At 54.1% G+C, this 14547-nt stretch overlaps 1 protein-coding gene across 18 annotated transcripts in view; it reads right to left on the bottom strand.

Moving 5' to 3' along the window:
- Positions 1 to 14547, bottom strand: part of PTPRS (protein tyrosine phosphatase, receptor type S) — a 148252-nt gene that overhangs the window by 94699 nt on the left and 39006 nt on the right. For 10 of the 18 annotated variants that reach the window (XM_008639938.2, XM_017742495.1, XM_017742498.1 and 7 more), the window contains exons 1-2: positions 1403 to 1481; positions 1205 to 1271 (exon numbers count right to left, since the gene is read on the bottom strand). In XM_008639938.2, coding sequence (XP_008638160.2) covers positions 1205 to 1271; positions 1403 to 1466 — 131 coding nt within the window. In that variant the 5' untranslated portion in view covers positions 1467 to 1481. Of the gene's footprint in view, positions 1 to 1103; positions 1272 to 1402; positions 1482 to 14547 lie in introns of those variants that run through there. The other 8 variants (XM_008639937.2, XM_017742490.1, XM_017742499.1 and 5 more) reach the window with 5 other exon arrangements.

Here is a 14547-nt window from a genome sequence, read left to right on the forward strand (position 1 = left end):
TCTGCACGGCTGCTGCCACTCAAGACAGCTCAGGCTGAAGCTGTGGGAATGCCTTTATGGACCAGTGGTGCCATCTGAGGTGCAGACTGACCCACAGCCAACACCTCACCCCACAGTGAACCTCCCGGAGTCCAGCTCACTTCCCAGGCTTTGAAACGAAAAAGAATAGACGAAAACATTATCTTTCTGCACATGAGTGTTTCTCTCTGCAAAGAGGGATTAAGCGTGAACCCAGCAAAACTCAGGAGAGAGGCAAGGGCAAATACATCCCCCCTTGCCTGCTGCAGAGAGGACAGAAAGCACCGCTCCAAAAACATCTCCCAGCAACAAAAGGTCGTGGGTCCATTCAATCCCTGGCAACCGCGTCATCGTAATAAACCCCGATAACGAAGCGATTACGTTAAAAGCTGTCAAGGGCTACGCTGACCAGAGCAGCCCTCTCACCAGCTTCAAGCAGCTTTGCTGGGGAGGAAAAAAAAGTCATAATTCAATCAGCTTGGAAAAGTCTATTCCCCACTGATCCCAAGCGATCAGCCTTCATGTCGAAGGAACATTACATTCAAGTCGCTGAAGATTTTCACTTTTTTTTTTCCCTTCCCCTTTTCATTTTTTAAAGCAGGAATTGAAAGGCAGCAAAGATAAAAACTGTGTTGAACTGGAACTGGTTCACTCAGGGGAAGGAGAAACATAATACTCTTTCTTGAAAGGCTGTTTGGAATCCAGCCCCAGAAAGTAACATGACAACGGTCACCAGTGTCTGACAGATGCTGAAAGGCAGAAGCAGGAGAGGACAATATGGGCAAGCTGGGTGGAGATGGGGCCAGGACAAGGGGGAGGAGGGCTCTGGCAAGAGCTGTCAGGCAGCTCCCTCCCTTCTCTCCAGCTCTTTGGCAGCCTTGGGGGCAACCCGAAGCTCAAAGCAGGCTGTGAGGACCCAGCCACCCTGTGTCCCTCCGAGGCGGGGCTGGGAACAATAGGAGGCACTGCTGGAAAGTTAAGGATGTTGGAAAATGTAACACTCGATCAGGTACTGAGCTTCACTTCTTCAACGATGAAAAGGAGGAGGGTGAAAAAAGGAGCAGGGGGACAGCAGAGTCACTCACTTTCAGCAACGCAGTCCATCAGCAGCACGGAGAGGAGGTTCACGAGGGAGACCAGCGAAGACATCCCAGGGCTGGGAAGGATCCTCATCCTCTGCAAAGGCCTTCGGCCCCAGCCGGGAAGGCTCCGGCTCAGCGGGAACTGCAGCGTCTCCCCAGCCTTGTCAGCACCTGCGGAGCACAAAGGGACAGCTCTGAGGGGCGGGCGGGCAGCGGCCGAGCAGAGCCCGAGCGGCCACTGCAGCGCACGGCCCCTGCAGGGACCCCGGGGCACCTTCCCCAGGGTGCCACCGAGCACCCACCCGGCTCCGTGGGCATGGACCAGCTCCACGGGGGGATCAGCTCCATGGAGGAGCCCAGCTCCATGGGGGGATCCAGCTTTTCCAAGGCTGGGATTGCAGCAGCACTCTGCACATCCAAGAGCCTCTACCCCCACTCGGTGCCTCAGTTTCCCCACTCGCATCCCACAGGGGAACTGTGTTACTGAGCTGCACAAAACTGGAAGGGAGAATCCCTGGAGCAGGGGGTGCCACAGCTGATCCTGATGGATCAAGCAAACGCAGCCTCTACAGGAGGTGGGAGAGATTTTCTCCTGACCAGTTCTGCCCTGGACGTGGCAGAACGTGGCAGCAGGACAGAACCAGCACATCAGCAGGGCTGTGGCAGGGGAGACCGCGCTCAGCCCCCGCCTGCGCCCCTCCCCCTGCCAGCACATTTCCATGGAGACAACTCCTGGCTCCAAACGGAGCTCCCTGCTTACAGCTTTATCCTGATCCCTGTGCAAAGCTGGAATGGCATTAAGGGAGCTGTATTCTTAGCCACCACTCCAGTCCTGTGTGTCAATACTGGTAAACGCTTCCCTCAGTCACAGAGGTGAGATTTGCCCCAGAAGGGCTGAAAATAGAGTGAAAGCTGCAGCCACAACCTCCTCATAGGGTCGGCAGCTCAGAGGTTTCCCATCAGCCAGACACTGAGCACCGCGATAATGGGCCAGAGCTGTGGAAGGATGCTCTCAGATCTGACAGATTCCTTCCCGCTATCGTTACTCCAATTAGAAATCAAACCTGGGGTTTATCACCTTTTGGAGGAAAGCCAGGTAGGAGATAGTGTACAATGATCAAAGGCTTTGAAAGGACTAAGGGGATAGCGAGGCTGTTTAAGCTTTCTGACACACATCGGGGTGGGAGACCGTCGGGACAGGCAGTGTGAAGGGGCATTTTAATCTTTTTCTGTCCCATTAACTCTCCAAGGCTGAACTGTGCAGAATTAAAAGAAAAGCCAGGATAAACAAGAAGTCCCCATATGTACTCAGCCCTAAAGAACAACTTTTCAGAGAGAAGCTTTGGACTTGCACTTTGAGGATTACAAAGCCTCTGCTGTGTGCTCTGTGCTAGCCCAGATCGTCTGTGCTTCAGTGCCGGCTCATGGAAAATGAGCACAAATATTGGTACAAAAAAGAGAAAAAAATCTGAATCCTGTCACTGGGAATCTCTTCAAATGTTTGCTCTAGACACACTTAGAGCAACACAGAGAGGCTCCAGCCAGCCCTAATGCGGGGTTCGCAGGGTTCCAGGGCGCACAACAATGCGTTGGGGTTTCTTTTGTTGCTGTCAGGGGCGAGCAGGGAACATCGTGAATAGCTGTGATGGGAACTGTTAATTAAACTGGGGATGTGGCATCGATGCCAGCACAACAAATGGAGCTGCGTTGCAGCTCCCTGGCTCTCCCTTCTTCCTCCTTCAGTCACGTAGCTCCCCGTTCCCACCAGCAAGGCTGGGGTTGGAGAGAGCAGGAATCCACCCAACTATTTTAGGTGTCTATATTAAAATAAAATCAAACAAATCATGCTGGCTCAGCCACCATTTCAGAAACTCTTATTTTTCTTTATCAGAGCAGTATATCCACCCCCGCCAGTGCCAAAAATGCCACCAAACATCTCCGTGAGCCTCATGTGCTCCCCAAACGTGGCACCAATGATCTTCCGCAGCTGAGAGCACGCAAGAGCCTGGCTGCTCCCTGCAGCACGTCCCCAAAGTCCCCCCAGGATGGAGCTGAATGCAGGGGACTGAACGTCAGGGAAATGTTCCGCCTCCTCCAGAGAGAGGAGCCTGGCAGCTCCGCTCTCCCAGAGCCAGCACGGCTTTTCATGCCATATAATGGGCTCCGATGGAGAAGATCTGGTACCGGGGATGCAGCAACAGCTCCAAGATTAGAGAAGGAGATGCCAGAGGGTGACACTTCCGCTCCGGTGCTAATGTGCTTCCCGAGCCCTTGACGGAGACAGAAAGTGCTGGCAGAGATATTAGGACATGTCAGCTCCAATCCAGCAACTCATCCTTCAGAGCAGGTACATCCCTGGCTGTCTCCCCCCCGGATACGGGATTTTCAGGACAGCAGGATGTGCACCCACCTGGTTCCCCCGTGGATATGGAGGACAGGCCAGGACAGGGTTTGCTCTGCTCCTTGGCAGGGCCCTGGCAATAGGGAACAGACCCATCCCCTGCACGACTCCTGCCTCCAGTGCAGAACACGCCCTGCTGGAACCCAGCTGCCACACAACGAGGCTGAAACCCAGTGGGAATTGTTCTGATGAAAGCTCACATCCCAAGGGCTCTGTCACCCATCCTCTCCCCTCCTCAGGGCACAGCTTACCTTGTCTGTGCTCTCTGGAGCAGCTTTGCTCACCCCTGCCTGTCCCTGAGCACCCAGCCAAGCCCCTGGCACCAGCCAAGCCAACATAATGGCACTTTTCCTGTGCTGCTCCACGGACCTGCAAACCCTCACTAAATTCCCTGGCACAGGATCTCCTGCAACACAAGCAAGCCACCTAACAGACCTCAATCCTTGCTAAAGAATGCAATTAAGTGACGCCATGGCCCCCAGTGGGGTCAGATTTGTGCTAGATACGGTCACATTTCAGGAATAAGATTAGTTCTTACAGTAAAAGAGCTCCTGTAAGACATTCATTCTTGTGTGCTGCCTAATCTCCAGCTCTAAGCAAGGCCATGTGTGCAGCTTGTAAGCACCGAGCACGGGGTCTGGGAGAGCATTATTAAAAATAATAAAACTGAGAAGTGTATGCAAGAAGCAGCTTCCCAGTGCAGCTCCTGCAGCCAGAACCGAGCCAGGGACCTGCAGGGATCCAGTGGAGCGAGGCACAGGGGGTGAAATGCTCCAAAGCACCTACATTTCTTAAGAGCTTAAGTTCCCCTGGGAGTCAAAGGGACTTAGCCTAAGCCGCTAAGATGCTTTTGAAGATTTTCCCCCCAGCAACTCCCATTTCAGAGGGTGCTGGACACCTAACTCCCTTAAGCTACTTTGGGTATCTGAGGGGATATAGAAGGAGGGGCTTGGCTGCCTTGGTCCTCACTGCTTAAGCAGGGCAATGCTGCTAAAAACCAGTGTCTGCAGCTACTGACACCGGGACGGGTCAGAACTGTGCAGGGATTTTCACAGGACCACAGGAGGGACCTTAAAGCTCACCTTGTTCCAACCTGCCAATGACAGGGACACCTTCCACTAGAGCCAGTTAGAGCCCCATCCAGCATGGCCTTGGACACTTCCAGGGATGGGCAGTCCACAACCTCTCTGCACAACGTTTTGCCATATGTTACTTGTTCTTAGCCCCCACGGAGCTGGTAATTGAAACATTTGCTCCGCATTTGAAAAAAATCCAGGAGGGAGGAATCATGCATCCATTTCAGATTCATTACAAAATGACAACTTGGAAAAAAAAAAAAAAAAAAAAAAGCACTTGGGCTTCTTTTCTGTTTCACCTGCCTGTGAAAAGGAGAAGGGTGATTTTAAAGAAATTCTCTGCAAAAAGTTCCACTTGGATCTAGGAGATGATTAAATATCTTCATTTTCAGCAACTGCTGTGGGAGAATTGCTCCCATTAGACACATCAATGGAAGCAAACACCTTGCAGGCAGAGGGCTGCACTGAGGGCTCTTCCTTCCAGCAGCACCAGCTTAGTTTGTGCTGTGTATTAACAGAGGTCAGTGGGTCACTTCATTTCCTCCCAGCAACCTCTTTAAAGAGAGAAAGGAAAGCTTTTAGCACAACCACCAGCTCATTTGTCACCTCCCCTGGGGAGGGCAGAGATGAAATTTGAATTCACTACCCCACAGTTCGGCTTGCTCCTATCCAACACCCTGTCCTTGGCAAACCCAGCCTCACGAGGGCTGGGACAAGGAGTGGCCCGGGAGCCCACCCTGGTCCTTCCCCGTGGGTGCTGGGGAACAAGGAGATGCCAACGTGCAGTGCTGGCTCTGGAGCCTGGCACAGCCCACGCCATGGAATCACAGGATGGTTTGGGTCGGAAAGGACCTCAGAGATCACCTCGTTCCACCCCCCTTGCCATAGGCAGGGATGCCACTCACTGGATCAGGGTACCCAGGGCCCCACCCAGCCTGGCCTGGAACACTTCCAGGGATGGGGCAGCCACACTCAGGTTGCTTTAGGTGCCAAGCACCATGGGCTGTGCAGGAAGGACTGATCTCAAAAGATGCCTGATCCTGCCCAAAAAAAAGGATGGGATGGAGCATTTCCAAGTCAGTCCCTTCCACCCTAAAGCTGCTGGACACAGTTTCTCCTCCAGCCTCGAATGCAGCTCCCCAAGCCACTCCTGAAGGCAGGCCAGGGGTTTGGCAAACACAATTAGAGCAGGCAGCAGAGATCCTTCAGAGTGAAGCAGGCTGTTTATCTATCACGGAGTTACTTAGACCTTAAAAAAATACTTACAAGAAAAGAGGCAGAGTATTATCTTCCATGGGGAAACAAACACAGATGGAGAAAAAAAAAGAGCTTTGATCAGGACTGTCTCAGTCCTATTCGCTGCTTTTCATCCCCTGATCTCCAAGTGCTTTAATATGACAGTATTATCCCTTTTTACAATGTGGAAAACCAGAGGAAACTGCACACTAAGACAGCTCACTGTGTTTGCATGCACACACACACACACACACACACGCTCTCTTTCTCTCTCTTTTTTTCCCCCTGTGGCATTTCTGGTCCCTCCATGTGTGTGAAGTGCCCAGCATCATCCCCAAGCAACAGGCACAAGGGCCATTTTGGGGCATGGCCATGTGGGTGTTCCAAGAGATGCTGCTCCCTGCCTGGGGGTGCGACGGCACAGCGAGGGTTAAGCTGTGGTCACTGGAGGAGAAGTGAGACTGGAGAGCTCCGGGTTGGCTTTGGATCGTCAGGAGGAATTAATTTCCCCCCGCCACGTGCCCCGCAGTGACAGCTGTGACAGGCAGTGATGCATCTCGGAGCGCTCCGCAGGTGCAGCGCAGCACGGACAGGGCAGAGGGGCAGCGCCGCAGCCCGCGGGGATCAGCTGAGGAGGAGGAGGAGGAGGAAGCACAGCTCCCCTGGCCTGGCTGCACCCTCCTGAGGGAGCCCATCCACACTCTGGGGGGCTGTGGCCACAGCCCAGGGAGGACCCAAAGGACCCCCCTGCAAAAAGTCGAGACGGAGGCAGCACCAGAACAACCAGAGATCCCAGGAGCATCCTCCTGGGCCAGCACAGCGCAGAAGATGTGGCTTCTCCTCTGCAGGGCTGGGCTCTCCTCCAGGGTGCACAGAGGGAAGGATCTGACCCAGGACCACACTTCCCATCCCCTTCCCCTCGCTCCCACACAAACACACCCCATCCTTCAGCATTTCCCAACAAACCATTGCAATCTCCACCGAGCGCCCGACGGCATCAGGAACCGTCAACTAAATTGCCTTGTGGTTCAGGGTAATACTTCACGTTTCTTTTTCCCTGCCTCTGAGCTTTATTTATTTATTTAAGAAGTCATTCATCATTAGCCCCAGCTTAGCTGCCTGACAGACTGGGAGCTCCTTGGGGCACAGACTGCATCCCGGCTCTGCGCTCACCACGCGGACGCCGACAGCGCCGGGTAAATAACCGTCCGTCAGCCACATCCTGCAGCATCCTCAGCTCAGCCAGGGGAGCCAACACCATCTTCTGACAGAAAATAATGCTAAAATCACCAGTGTCTCCCTCCCAAAGCGCCTGCACCCCAAGTCTGGGACCTGGGCTGATGGGTAATGCTGGGTTACTGCACACAGCAGAGGGAAAAAACGACAAAAAAGACAAAAACTCAACAAAGAGCCCAATCAGCCACCTGCTTCTGCTGCCCACACCAGCAAAGTGCAACAGCCTTTCTCATGTCTGGAGTCCAAGCTAAGGAAAAGCCTTTGTCTGAGATCAAGCGGAGGTTCAGATCAACTCCACATTCCTGGGGAGGAAAGACTGCCTGGCCTCACATCTGTGTGTGTCCACCTAGGAACATATGAGAACACCACTGAACAATGAGGAACCGGTGCTTTCCTGACTCTCAGCATGGCACGAAGATGACCTGTACTGGGAAGAGCCCATCCAGATGGCATCAGTCCCTCTGACCAGGCTAATCCCTCCAGCTTTGGCTTTCTGCTCCCCTCACGCAGAAATTTGGATGCTGCTGCATCTTGTGACCTTCTCCACCCTCCAAACCGCTCTGCCAGGTCTGCACAGGGACTCCCTTTGTGTTCAGCACGAGGCAATGCCAGCCCCTCCTTCACCCCAAACCCCTGTGGAAACAGGGGCCAAAGCCCATTCCTAGGGCTGACACTGCTACTCCTCACCAACAGGAGCTCACCTGCTGATAGAAACCTGCCTGGCCTTCCTCCAGCTCCTAAAGTCTTCTGCTGCCCTCTGAGGGCAACCTAAACTGGTCTCTCACAAAATAGGTGGTTCTTAACAAAAAGTTTTGTGTAAACTGTCCCCTGAGGACAAGCAGTGGGTTCCCAGCCCCAGCAGCCAGGCCAGGAGCACTGGAGGCCAGTCCCTGCCCCACGGAGATCCCTCGCTCCGGGGAGGAGCACGGCCGAGTGTGGCAACCTGCTCCCCTGTGGCTGGTGCCCGAGCAGAGCATCTTCCACCAGCCTGCAGCCCAAGCAGAAGGAAAAAAAAGAGATGAAAAATCGAAAGGAAGAAAAAACATTCCAGAAAGTTAATTAGGAACATGAGGGTGCTTTATCAGCTCCGGCTGCGAGTGCCGGATGGGTGTAGGATGTCACCAGCCCTCGCGCAAGAACAACCTTCTCATTACCGCGATCGCCGACCCATCGTCTCCTTTTGTTATCTCCATCAGCGCCCGGCTCCTCACGGAGCCGAGCCCGGGAGCCTCAGGGCACCTGGGCAGGGGCACCCGGGCAGGGACCCTCCTGCTGCTCCCACCAGAGCACCGCCCCAGGGACAGGAGCACTCCCAGCCCCAGCTTCACCCAGATTTTGCACAGCTCGTTTTTATCCCCAGGGAGAAACAGTCCCCAACAATACGAGTTATGAGTGAAATAACCCAAAAAACCCCCCAAACTGCACGCAGGCACACACCTCACACAAAAACCAAAATACAGAACTCTCTCTAAACACAGCAGACTGGAAGACTTTAACCAGTCATAGGCAAGGACCCTGCTCCCTCCCAGCCCACTGAACCCAGAGAGGCTTCCATGGAGGATGACAAAGTGGGTCTGGATTTACATGAAGACAGAGGAAAACTTAACCCCCTGCTTATCATCTTTAGGGTCCCCCATGGCTGAGATGCAGAGGGACTGTCCCTCCTTTCTCATGAATTCCAGCCCAGGAACACCCCTAGCCCACAGACAGGCAAGCCTAGGGCCTTGAGAAATGAAAAAGAAAAGAAATAAATTTCCTTTTTACAGCCTGTAGACCTCATGGCCACTCTTGTCTGCACATCCCTGGGCACCAGGCTAGGAGATGCCATGGGACTGCTGCAGTCCCCAGGCAGGGCACTCTCCTCATCACAAGTGACAGGAAATAAAAGTAGTGAAGCAAACACACAAAGTTTCTCCTAATTGCTATTTGATGGTGAATGAAAATCATTGTGGCAACAGTGCAGCTGATGAGCTGTTTGCTTTCCTCACACCCATGGAAGGGGCAGAACTGTGCTCCAGTGAGGAAGGGACAGAGGAGCCAGGAGGGGCAGTGGCAGCCACACAACCACCCCAGCAAATCCTTCTGCAGGCGAGGACGGGCTGCTGAGCCGCAGTAAGAAGGATAAAGAGGCTTGTCTTTCTTTGTCCCTAGCGCAGAGCTGGCTTCATCACCACTGCTTGCATCTTGCTGATTAGTGACCAGCAAGGAAAGCTAATCAAGTTTATTAGGAAAGAGCTGTCTTCCCTGGGTTTCACAGCCACCTGCTCTGGAGCACACGGGGCAATGTGGCTCCCATGGCCACAGGCCCAGCGATGCCTCCAGCTGCCTTCTTTCCACCCCAGGATCAGGAGTGCTGCCATCAAGCCCCACTCAGAGCGCACCTCTTCGGTACTGAGATGTCATTCCTGGGCCTCCCCTCTCGAGCTCACTCTGCCTTCTCCTTCAGCATTCATCCCCTCCCCATTTGCCAGGCGTTCCAGCCCTGCCAGCCAACACAGGGGGTTAAACTCCATAAAGAGGATTTGGTTTTGAGCTTGCAAGACGCAAGATGAGCAAATCCCTTCCCCTGCTCTGGCAGGAATCCTGTGTCTCAGACCCACCAGCCAGGGGAGATTAAGAAAGGAGGAGAGAAAGAAAAAATCCATCACTTGCTGTCGTGATCTCATCTGAATTTAAGAGCTAAGCTGGGAGGATGCTGGGTCACTGCTTGGGCTGGTAGAGCCCTGCAGACCAGTAGACACCAGAACAGACTGGTCAGAGGCTTAGGCTGCACTGCTCAAGGTCAGCAGTGGGGTCAGGAAGCCACATCCATGCTCCGTGCTTGCTTTCCCTCTGATTTAATTCTGGGCTGTCTATCTAGGGAAGCCTCTGGCTCTTGTCACATCCTTGCAGAGAGCCCCAGCTGCAGTGGGTGCCTCCAGAAATTACCTTCATGCATTGACTGAAGCCCACAAACCACACCAACGTGCAGCAACCCCCAGGTGGCACAAGCCAGCGGCGCTTCCCAGCTGAGCAGCTCAGCCAGGCAGGGCTCTGCTGCCATTTCCATCTTCCATACAAGATGCAAAATTAAGAGGCTGCCAAACAGGCAGAAACTGGGAGTAACACCAGCCTCACAGCACTCCAGCTCCTACCTGACAGCCTGATCTCACCCAGGTAGTTTGCTTCTATTGAATCTGGTATTCCTCCCTCTGTGCTCTGAGCAGCTGTAGAGGCCGGTCCAGACATCCCAGCCCAGAGCTGGCTGCTTCCATTGGGTGGGATACAGCAGCCCATGCACAGCCCAGACACACGAGGCACACATCAGAGGTGGCTTAAAACCTTTGTAAGCATTTGGAGATTGGTAACATCCCTGCTGGAGCAGGCTGTAGGAAAGGAGCGTGTGAGAGCACCATGGGAGAACCTTCCCATTACCCAGCATTCAAAAAGTCTCCACCTGCTCGGCACATCATTTCACATGTTACCTTAAACCAACATAAGGGCTTTTTCTGACAAGCTGCTGAGATCATCTCGGTGTCTTTGTAGCAGTCAATCATCAGAAGGATCAGGCAGGGAGATTTTTCTGAGTAGGCGCTGGCTGAGCGCTCCCGGCGCTGTTTCTGCGGGCCATGAATTAAACACGCAGTAACAGTTCCTCGGCAGGTGAGGACCATCCCCATGCAACGGGCTGTGCCTGGCCAGGGAGGAGGGTGCTGTGTGTCCTCCATTTCCAGCAGGGCAGGGCAGAGCACTGCCTCACAGCAACAGATTCCTTCCCTGCTGCTCAGCACGGCTGCGGGAGCTTCCCAGGGCCCCGACCCTCTGCCTGCTCAGCCAGCCCTGGGGAACGGCTCGTCCATCTTCGGAGGCACCGAGCCAAACAGGAATGGGGCCAACAACAAATCTCTCCTTCGGACATGCAGAAGCCACCATATTGCAGAAAATGGCTTTATTGTCACTGCACCATCTGGAGTTGCCAGGAAATGCAACTTTTTTGTCCCCATCAATTACCGAAGGGAGAAATCTGCTGTCCCCTGAAAGGCAAAACTTCCAGCTTTCTCCTGGGGCTGGGCAGAAGAGATGGTGAACGGAAGCTGAGCCCCCCACACCACCTTTGGGATTTCTAACACCCCAACTCTCTCTGCTTTTGGGAGCTGACCCACAGCCTCCTCCTCAGAATCCCAGAGTGGTTTGGGTTGGAAGGGACCTTAAAGATCCTCTTGTTCCAATCCCCTGCCATCAACAGGAACACCTTCCACTAGAAGGTGGAACCATCCCAGCTCAGACCTGTTGGCATCACTCAGGGGTTCCACCTTGCTGGAGAGCACGAGTTTCTTGTGGTTAAATTTCCTAAAACCAGAAGAGATGACAAGCCTCTATTCTATCCCTGCCACCAGAAGCTGGGCATGGTGTGGCTGGTCCAGAGCGGTGCTTGGAACATCTCCCAGTGGGAGGACATTGCTGGTGCCCAAGGGGAGAGGCTGTGTGGGGCTGAGGCAGCAGTGGGGCCACAGCCAGGGACCCAGGGAACAGCCCAGGGATGGGAACACCACCACTGCAGGTTTTTAGGAAGGCCAGGCATGCATCTGCCTCCAACGACTTCCAAACGCATGGTGCTGCCTTGGGCCAGTGAGAGGGACTAATTGACCTTCCAACCTCCCTTCTGTCGTTACTTTCTGTGATTTTACAACCTCTCTAAATGGTTCATTTATCCTGAGTGAATCCCTGCTGCATCCTGCTCATCAGCCAGCTGTGAGCACCTTCCTTGCGTGAGGGCAAAGCTGCTGCAGGTTCATGGATGGACCCAGCACAAGCACAGGGAAGAAAACTGGGGGTGGGGGGAACCCCAAACAACTCTTGCTGAAAGAATATTGTTAAGAAGCATCTTACATCCCTCAGCTTCAGGCCTGTTTATTGGCCTGAATTAAGCCCAGGCCCTGCAGGCGATACCTCGTGGCCGGGGTGATCTTGCCTCGGAGGGGTCAGTGTTTCCAGCAACAAGGACACCAATTAAAGCTTTTAACGATGCAAGCCCAGGACCTTGCTGAGCCCTGAGCAGCCTCTGCCCAAAGCTCTCTCTCCTAATAAACCTGTGCTGCGGCCAAGCGATGGGTGCTGGGCTGTCTGAAATATTTATGACAATCACGGATTGCTTCTTTCCTCCCCGTAATGAAGCCCCCACATGCTCCCTCCCCAGCACGAGGCCGCGAGTGCCTGTCACCGCTTGGAAAGGAGGGACCAGTCTCCTCCCAGTGCCTCCAAGAGCATCGGCACGTCTCTGGAGCAGCGAGGCAGGGTGCCAGGGAGGGATTTTATTTTGTTTTTAAAGCCTCCCCCCAGCCCTTTCCCACTACAGCCTCGGCTCGAGTTCTCTCGTTAATCTAATTGTTCTCCTAATGAAGATCTGCAATTCCTCAAACATTAATTACCAACGGCAGCAGCAGCAGCAGCTGTGGAACAAGAGCTCCCTGTTCCTAATAATACGCTTCACACTTTCGCCTGCCACAGCTCAATTTAGCTTTGCGTGATTTGGCTGGGGGCAGATAAATAATATTCCAGCTATGGGGCTCAGCAGACAAACCCAGGAGGAGGCAAAGCTCTCCCCACATCCCCGAGCACAGTAGGTCCTCAGCTGGCTGTAAAAATCCCTGTTTTATTCCACCTGCTGCTCCAGCCCCGGCCCTGCCTCCGTCGCGGCACCGTCCCCATCCTGCAGCCTTGGGCAGGTGCAGAGGGCTGGGCCAGCAGCCGGAACCCTGGCAGGGAAGGAGAGGTGCCACATCCCCACCCCTGTCCTCACGCTGGGCACCACGGCAGCGCAGATGAACCAGCAAGGAGGTGAGGGCAGGGAGGGAACAAACAGCAGAGGATGGGCTGGGGCATCAGGAATGAGTCAGGGGATGGAGGAGGAGAGAAGAGGGAGAGCAGCTGAGGGAGGGCAAAGCTCCAGCCATTATTTGTTTCACTCACAGGAAAATGGAAAAGAAATGAAGCAGAAGGTTGGTGGGGATGGTGAAACTCAAGCAGGACCAAAGGCCAAGGGGGAAGGCTGGCACGTGCTGATCCAGGCAGCTCCTGCGGGATCACAGGGATGCAGGGGGTGTCCCATACTCCCCAGGACCCTGAGCATGAACCGGCAGTGGCTTTGGCAACAGCTCTGGAGTTGAAGGAAAACCAAGCACAGAGGAGCAGAGCCAGCACTGACACTGAAACTGCATTTTGGTGAGGCCCTGGCACAGGGTGCCCAGAGCAGCTTGCCCTATGGCTGCCCCATCCCTGGAAGTGCCCAAAGCCAGGCTGGACATTGGGGCTTGGAGCAGCCTGGGATAGTGGAAGGTGTCCCTGCCCATGGCAGGGAGTGGAATGAGATGGGCTTTAAGGTCCTGCCAAGCCAAACCACTCTGTGATTGTACGATTTTGGGGGGCAGTTGATTTCTTCCACACCCCTGTTCCACTGTGATCCACAGTAATGGAAAAACACTGCTCCTGTCAACCCCTTCCTACCCATCATCACCTCCAGCCCAAGGGCACATGGGGGGAGTGGGGAGGGAGCCGTGCCCAGGCAGAGGAGAGCTGCCAGCCAGGTCCCACCTTACAAAAGAGGCTCAAAACCACGGGTTAGGAGAAGCAGCTGGAATGACTGGAGCCAGGAAAGGCTGTGGCAGCCCCTCTCGCCAGCACTGTGCAGCCAAAAATACACAAGGGGAACAAAACAACGCACACACACAAAAAAAAGCCCACAAGAGTTTTCAATGACAAAAGCAAACAAATAGATTTGTGAATAAATATTGATTTGACAGGAAGTGAGACAAACCCTTCCAAAAACACTCGCTGGCACCGGGTCCCTCTCCCAGCACAATGAGCAGCCCTCATCATTTCCTGGGTGCCTTTGCATGGTCAGCAGCTTCAGCTGCTTTACAAGGTTTTGGTTTGTGGGGGTTTTTGGTCTCCCCTGTGCCTGGAACATCTTGAGAGATCCCAAGAAATAAATGCACAGACTGAGGAGCCTGGGCTGGGCAAAGCGAGCAGCACAGTGAGCAAAAAGCCCCAGTATTCACCCCAATACCTCTCCAGAGGTGGCCACTTAATGCCCTCCAGCACTACAGGCTCAGATTGGTCTAAAGGAGTTAAGTTTCCTTCAGCCAAAGCTCAGGGCTGAGTCAGACCCAGAGTCAGAGGGCGATGCGATGCCGCTTCACTCGCTTCTTTCTGACCACAAACGCATCTGCACATACCCTGATCCTCCCCAGACACACACACGGGCCTTTCATCCCGGGAAAACCCCCACAGCACTGCTGCTTTGCAAAAATTAATGAACGTGCGCATACGGGGAATTTCAAGACTGGGTTCCCACTGCAAGGCGGGCGTGTCCGGGGCAGACGGGTGGGAGCGACGGGCACTGGTTCCTCGATGGCAGCGCTGGGATCGTGGGGGCAAGCCCAGATCCAGCACTCAGCAGGGGCCTGCCCTTCCCCTGCCTTGCAGAACCCTTTGTACCAGGTTAGGGAACGTTCTGCTG

This window comes from Corvus brachyrhynchos, unplaced genomic scaffold, assembly GCF_000691975.1.
Source record: "Corvus brachyrhynchos isolate BGI_N302 unplaced genomic scaffold, ASM69197v1 scaffold158, whole genome shotgun sequence".
In the NCBI taxonomy this organism is placed as follows: domain Eukaryota; kingdom Metazoa; phylum Chordata; class Aves; order Passeriformes; family Corvidae; genus Corvus; species Corvus brachyrhynchos.